This window comes from Oryctolagus cuniculus, chromosome 5 (assembly GCF_051225735.1).
Source record: "Oryctolagus cuniculus isolate XC-2025 breed Fujian yellow rabbit chromosome 5, ASM5122573v1, whole genome shotgun sequence".
NCBI classification, from domain to species: domain Eukaryota; kingdom Metazoa; phylum Chordata; class Mammalia; order Lagomorpha; family Leporidae; genus Oryctolagus; species Oryctolagus cuniculus.
Genome location: NC_142871.1, coordinates 128,480,929 through 128,487,203, shown reverse-complemented (window position 1 = coordinate 128,487,203; position 6,275 = coordinate 128,480,929). Strand labels below are relative to the sequence as shown.

The 6,275-nt window shown below is 59.6% G+C and overlaps 1 protein-coding gene across 2 annotated transcripts; it reads right to left on the bottom strand.

The window, feature by feature from the left end:
* Window positions 1-355: 355 nt before the first annotated feature.
* Window positions 356-5,357, bottom strand: TREM2 (triggering receptor expressed on myeloid cells 2). 2 transcript variants are annotated; one of them, XM_008262906.5, is made up of 5 exons: window positions 5,203-5,357; window positions 3,467-3,817; window positions 2,155-2,245; window positions 736-929; window positions 356-638 (listed from the first exon to the last, which is right to left on the bottom strand). In XM_008262906.5, exons 1-5 carry the CDS (start codon window positions 5,240-5,242, stop codon window positions 622-624), a joined length of 693 nt encoding a protein of 230 aa, XP_008261128.5. In that variant the 5' UTR covers window positions 5,243-5,357; the 3' UTR covers window positions 356-621. The 2 variants fall into 2 exon arrangements, with proteins under 2 accessions (XP_008261128.5, XP_089189361.1); XM_089333235.1 differs by lacking the exon at window positions 2,155-2,245.
* Window positions 5,358-6,275: the final 918 nt, after the last annotated feature.

The window sequence follows — 6,275 nt, the reverse complement described above, 5'->3', positions numbered from 1 at the left end:
GAGGTGGAGGGATCCCTCCCGCGGCAGGGAGACCAGAGACAGCCCAAGGGACGCTGATGGAGAGAGAGTGTGTGGAGGGTATGTCGGGGGGGAGGGGGACTGGCTGCTGGAGACAGAGAGGAGGCAGGGCTGGGTGAGCAGATCTAAGGAAGGCAGGAGACAGGTTATTGGTGCCTCTGAGAACGGAGGGATGTGGTATCCTGGAACCCCGGGCCCCAAGCAATGAGATCTGCCCTAGCATCCTCATCTAAATTCCTGTCCCCACCCCAGAGCAAAGGAGAAGGCCTTCCTGAAACACCCCCACCCCCGACCCCAGCCTCCCACCAGCCCTCCAGTGACGACCCGCAGTCTGGAGTGTGTTTGTGAGAGTGTTTAATGCCCGGAGCGCAGACACCCAGACAGCCAGCCTGCCCCCGCCATACACACACACACACACACACACATACACACACACACACACACATGTCCTTGCTGCCAGGCCCAGGGGAGCAGGGTGCAAGCAGAGTGGCCTCGTGCCAGAGCAGGGCCAGGCGGCACGGTGGCTGAGGGCTGAGTGTGCAGGCTGGGTGGTCCCCGGCTGGACTGTGGCAGGCTCCTCCTCCTGTCTGGGGTCCTCTTCTCTCACAGGTCCCTCAGCCCTGCGAGAGAAACACTGCGCTCTCAGCCGCCCCCCTCCCTCCCCTCCCCACTGCCCCCCTCCCTCCCCTCCCACCCACATGCTCTCCTCGAGCTCACCTGTCATGGTCTGAAGCTGGTGCCCTGCGTGGTGGCCGCAGTCCAGCCCGCTAGCCACAGGAGTCTGCAGCTTCCACCCACGCCAGGCCACAGCCCAGAGGGCACTGGCCACCAGAAGCTTGCCAAGGAAGGTGCAGGCCAGCAGGAGAAGGATGGAGGCGGGTGGGAAAGAGGGCTCTCCTTCTGATGGGCTCCTTGGAGAGACGAGAAGGGCGCATGGGAGCCCCAGGGGACCTGCACAGGGCAATGTGCCCTCGGGGAGGAGCGGAGGGAAACTGCCAGCTTCCGGGGGCTCAGGCGACCTCCCTGCCCTGCAGGCAGGAGACCTGGGCGCCGGGCACGGTCTGCCTTTAACCTGCTGTGCACCTCAACACAGCTCATGCCTTCCCTTCCTGAGCCGGTCACGATGGTGTGCTATGGGGCATGTGAGTGTGCGTGAGTGAGTTTATCGGAGTGTGTATCCGTGCGCGTGTATGTATGTGTGTGTGTGTCTGAGTGTGAGTGTACATGTGTATGTGTGTGCATGTGTGTCTGAGTGTGTATACATGTGTGTGAGTGTACAGGTGTATGTGTGTAGGTATATATGTGTGTGTATATGTGAGAGTGTGTATGTGTGTGCATGTGTGTCTGAGTGTACAGGTGCATGTGTGTAGGTGTATATGTGTGTGTATGTGTGAGTGAGAGTGTGTATGTGTGTGCATGTGTGTCTGAGTGTGAGTGTACAGGTGTATGCATGTAGGTGTATACGTGTGTGTGTGTGTATACATGTGTGTGTTTGAGTGTACAGGTGTATGTGTGTAGGTGTATATGTGTGTGTATATGTGAGAGTGTGTATGTGTGTGCATGTGTGTCTGAGTGTGAGTGTACAGGTGTATGCATGTAGGTGTATACGTGTGTGTGAGTGTGTATGTGTGTATGTATCCGTGTGTGCGTGTGTATGCATGTGTGTCTAAGTGTGAGTGTACGTGTGTGTGAGTCTAGGTGTGTGTATGCGTGTGAGAGTGTGTGTATCTGTGTAAGTGTGTGTATGAGTATGCGTGTGCATGTGCACTCAGTGGTTATATTAACAATGTTCAAACACCAATACTCCGACACGGGCTAGTCAGAAAGGGTTAAGACCAGGGCCCTGGGAGTCCCACTTCCAGACTGGAAGATGCAAACTCATTGCTGCTGATCCGTGGGGATGTCTGGGGGCTGCCAGGGAGGGGCAGGGGGCCACATTCAGGGGTCCCGGGGCAGCAGCTCATGACAAACTGTCACGGGGAGCATCTCAATGTCTCAACAGGGGCACAGTCCAGGCACCCATACTGGCCCGCAGTGGGGAGCTTTAGGCAAGACCACCCCAGGCCCTTTCACGGTCTGCACACCGCCCTTCCCCACCCCCGCGCCAGGGTGGGCTGTGCCGGGCGGAGTCTGCACCTGGAGCTGCTGCGCTCTACTGGGGGATCCTCGAAGCTCCCAGACTCCTCGGGCACCCAGAAGTCTCCGGCGTGCTCATGCTCCAGGGGCTCTGCGGGAGGCAGAAGCAGAGCTTGGCAGAGAGAACCCCTGTGGGTCGGGTGAGGCCCTCTGGGCTCTGACCTGGTGGGCGTCCACGTGCCTAACCTCTCTGAGCCCCCACTCCCTCTCGCACAAAGCCGGCGATCAGCAGCGCCTCCTAATTACTGGGGGGGGGGAGGGGAGAAGATTCAGTAGAGTGCCCGGCAGCTCAGCGGAGCTCAGAGACCCGGCTGCCACCCTGCAGCACACAGGCTCGGAGGAGAGCAGGTGCAGCCACGCATACCCTATGGACTGAGCTGCGGGTTAGGGCGACCGCGAGATTCTTCTCTGCACCATCTCGGGGGACAGCTGAGCCTCGGCCCCTTCTGAGGCAGAACTCGGGTCTCTGCCTTGTGCCCTGCTTAGAAAAGCGGTGGAGGGGATTCGGGTGGGGGCTGGCGGTCTCCCTGTCCCCCGCGCCTCAGGCAGAGCTCCCCGCTGCCCCAGCTTCCATGATGGAGGGCCATCCAGGGGCGGAGGGTGGGCAGAGGCGACAGTCGGCACAGGGGGCTGGAACTCCCGTGTGGCTCTCCTCCAGGACACATCTGGGTCCTGGAGGCTCAGGTCCCCGGGCAAAACTCAGGGCCGGGAGGCAGGCGCCGGGGTGGTGCGGAACGTTTGTTGGTGGGTCTGTCGCTTATTTGGCCAGGGGATAAACCATCTCTACTCCTGAAGGGTGTACTTCAAAAAGTTCTTGAGATTAAAAGACAAATTTATTTTGGTGAAAAGAAATGGAAACCCATGCATATGAACAAAAGTCCATGAAATGCACATGTTATGGAAAAAAAACTATGCATGGAGTTCAAAAATGTGTGCTCTCATATAAACGCATCTTTTCATTCAGGTTTCCACAATGTTTTGAAGTCCCCTGTGCAAGCAACATGATGACACTGTTTGAGGAAGTGGGGCCAAGGCTCTGACAGTGCCTTAGAGCAAATTAGACAAAGTTGCCCTTCCTGCAGGCGACAACGCCCTGAGCCAGGGAGCATGGCCAGGCAAAAGGAGCTGGGACTGGATTTTGGCTTCCTTGGGCAGTGAGCAACCTGAACAACCATCCTTGGTGGCCCTGGATGGGGGCAATGAGACCTACACTGTAGCTGTTCCCAGGATCCCTTAGAGCCCAGAGGGCGGTCTCTCGCAGACACGCACACCACAAGGAGCAGGCCAGAGGTGTGGTCAGCCACCCACTCACCCGTGAGCACCTCCACCAGGATCTTCTGGAGGGTGCTGGCCTCTCTGCCTTGGAGACTCTGGCACTGGTAGACGCCGGCGTCTTGGGCTTGCAGGTCGCGCAGTGTGACGGTGAGGGTGCCCCCCAGGGCGTCATCGGTGATGGCTGTGCTGCCGTTCCGCCTCTTCAGGAAGGACAGCAGCCACCAGCTGTGTGTGCTGACCACCCGCTCGCACGGGCCCTCCTCGCCCAGCTGGCGGCACCAGGCCTTGCGCCTCCCCCAGTGTGTCGCGGAGTCGTAGGGGCAGGACACGCGCAGGGACTGGCCCGCCACGCCCTGGAACACGGTGGTGTTGTAGGCACGGGACAGCTCTGGGGAGGAGGCAGTCATTAGGGTCACCAAACACCCAGCCACCGAGCGCCTGCTCAGTGCTGCTTACATCCACAGGCAGAAATCCCTCCCTTAGGGAACTTGGCTATGGGAAGACGGCAGAGCCCTGGCGCGCGCGCGCGCGTGCGTGTGTGTGTGTGTGTGTGTGTGTGAATCTGGGAATAGCAATGCAGGCTTCCGAGTCTTGCTTTCTCCCAAATTGGGCATGTTGGGCGTCTTTGGAGAGATAACCACTCCTCTCTGGGCCTATTTCTGATGACGCTTGGTAGTCAAGGCCCCTCACCTGCCTCCCATCCAGGGCCTCTCCTTGCCCTCTTCACTGCAAAAGATGGCTCCGCAGGGGGCCGGGCTGGGCCCCCTCCAGCAGGGCACACTTGTACACCACCGCCCACGCTGGCACAGACCCCACATTCTCCTCCTTCCTGGCCTTTTTCGGCTCCCAGCTTCCCTATTTCTGCGGCCTTGTTCCCCTTTCAGGAAGGACTCGTCTCGGGGCTATTTTGGGGGAAACACGAGGCTGCTATTTGGAGCTCTTCCTGGGGTGGGGGCACCGAGACATTTCCGGGTCTGGGCCACAGGGGAGCCCCCCGGAACCGCATCTTCATCGCCTCCTCTCATTCCTCCCGGATCCCCCAACTCTAACCATCACCAGGGCAGAGCCAGGAGAGAGGGGCCAAGGGAGCGGGGGGGCTGCTGTATGGACCTGCAGAGACTCGGTAGGCAGCGTCCCCTGCACGTGTCGTCCGGCCCATCCCTCTGTCCCCTCTGCAGGCTGCAGGCACAGGAGTCCGTGGGCACCGTCTCTGCCCTTGCCCTGCCGTGCCCAGGAGTGTGAGGGGTGCCTTCCCACAGTGGGAAGAGGCAGTGGTGTGCAGGGATTTGGGCTGTCCGTCCCCAAAATACAGTGACGGGGCCTCCAGCCCCTCCCTTCCCATCGAGAGCTGGGGACGGGACCTTCTGAGCATGGGGGCCTCTCTAAGATGTGGCTCACGGGTCCTGGGGGGCTGCTCCTTCCCTCCCCTGCCACCTGCTGCCCCCCTGGGCTGGGTTAGGCTTAAGGAGCTCATGATGTTAACTTAAGGGCTGTTACCAGCACCCCAAAACTTCCTCTGATGGCCAGCTCCTTCCCTCCCTGTGTGGCCAGTCCGTGACCTCGCACTGGCCATGCATGAGGGTCTGACACACGTGAGGTCTGTCGCTGGGAAGGGAGGGAGGCAGGTGAGGGTGGGGTGGATAGGAGCACAGGGTACAGGCGCTGGGGCAGGCTGAGGAGTCCGGTCCCTCCATGGTTCTGCCCGGTGCCCACCCCGCCCCCAAGCGCAGCTCAAAGAAGGAGAAGGAAAGGGCAGGAGGGCGGGCATCGTACCTGTGATGGACAGCAGGAGCAGCAGCCGCAGAGTCTCCATGCCCTCCCAGCCCAGGGCAGCTGCAGGGTGCCTGCTGCAGAAGCTGATCCTCCCTTCGCACTGCAGGAGAGAGGGGTCAGGCGCTGGCTGCCCGCAGGAACTGGGCTCCGGGGGGTTGAGCAATAGTCGGGAGCAGGGTCTGGCTTCATGATTCAGAGGGGAGGGTGGGGGGAGGGGAGAGGAGGAGCCGCTGTTGCAGCCCCAGCAGAAGGAGGCCAGACTTCTTGGGCTTCTTTCTTTGTTTCCTGTGTATGTAACCATCGTTCGTACCCCTCTGTGACTCAGTCCCCAGATGTGTCGAATGGGAATAGCAACAGTGCATAGGGTTGCCAGACACAAGGATAGCCACAGGTGAAGTGCTACGGAGCAGGCCCTGACACAGTAAGCACTCGGCCACGAGCACTTGCTGTAGTTTGGGTAGTAGTCTGAGTGCCCCTGAAGTCCCTTGTGTTAAAGCCGCAATCCCTGAATGGCAATGTGTTAAGGGTAGAAGTTTAATCCAATCACGGTTTCTGACAGTGGGGCCTTCAGAAAGTTTGTTAGGGCGCAGCCCATGACCAAGTCCTGGTGACCTTGTAGGGAGAGCCCCATGGCCATGGACCGGCACGTGCCCTCCCTGTCTGCCTTCTGCTTCACTGTGAGAGGTTCCTCCAGGCACAGGCTCTGCCATTCCCCAGCCTCACCACACGGCCGAAGCCAAGGCACCCACCTGTTCATGCACGGACCCTCTCAAACCGGGAGTCACCGTGCAGTTCCTGCCTCCGCCAGTGCCCCATCCTAGGCACTTGCAGTCACAGGAAGCTGCTGGACTCACCAGCCAGCAGGGGAAAGTGATGGGGCTGTCCGGGAAAGGGAGGATTTTCTCCCCCAGCTGGTGTGTCCTGCCCGAGCTGAGCCTCCTGGGAACAGCTGCCTAGCTCACCTGGCTTTCATCCTGTCTCTCTCTCTGTCTCTCTCTCTCTCTCTCTCTTTAATTCTGACTTTCAAATAAAAATAATTCTGACTTGAACTGAGAATCAGTTTGCAGCATTTA

Bases quoted from the DNA above. Each gene is read 5' to 3' on its own strand.
- TREM2 (XM_008262906.5), bottom strand. From the start codon at position 5,242: ATGGAGACTCTGCGGCTGCTGCTCCTGCTGTCCATCACAG. The intron at 2,246-3,466 runs GTGAGTGGGTGG...TGCCTCCCGCAG, and splicing joins CCTGGTGGAGGTGCTCACGG to AGCCCCTGGAGCATGAGCAC. The intron at 930-2,154 runs GTGCAGACTCCG...CGTCTCTCCAAG, and splicing joins GTAGAGCGCAGCAGCTCCAG to GAGCCCATCAGAAGGAGAGC.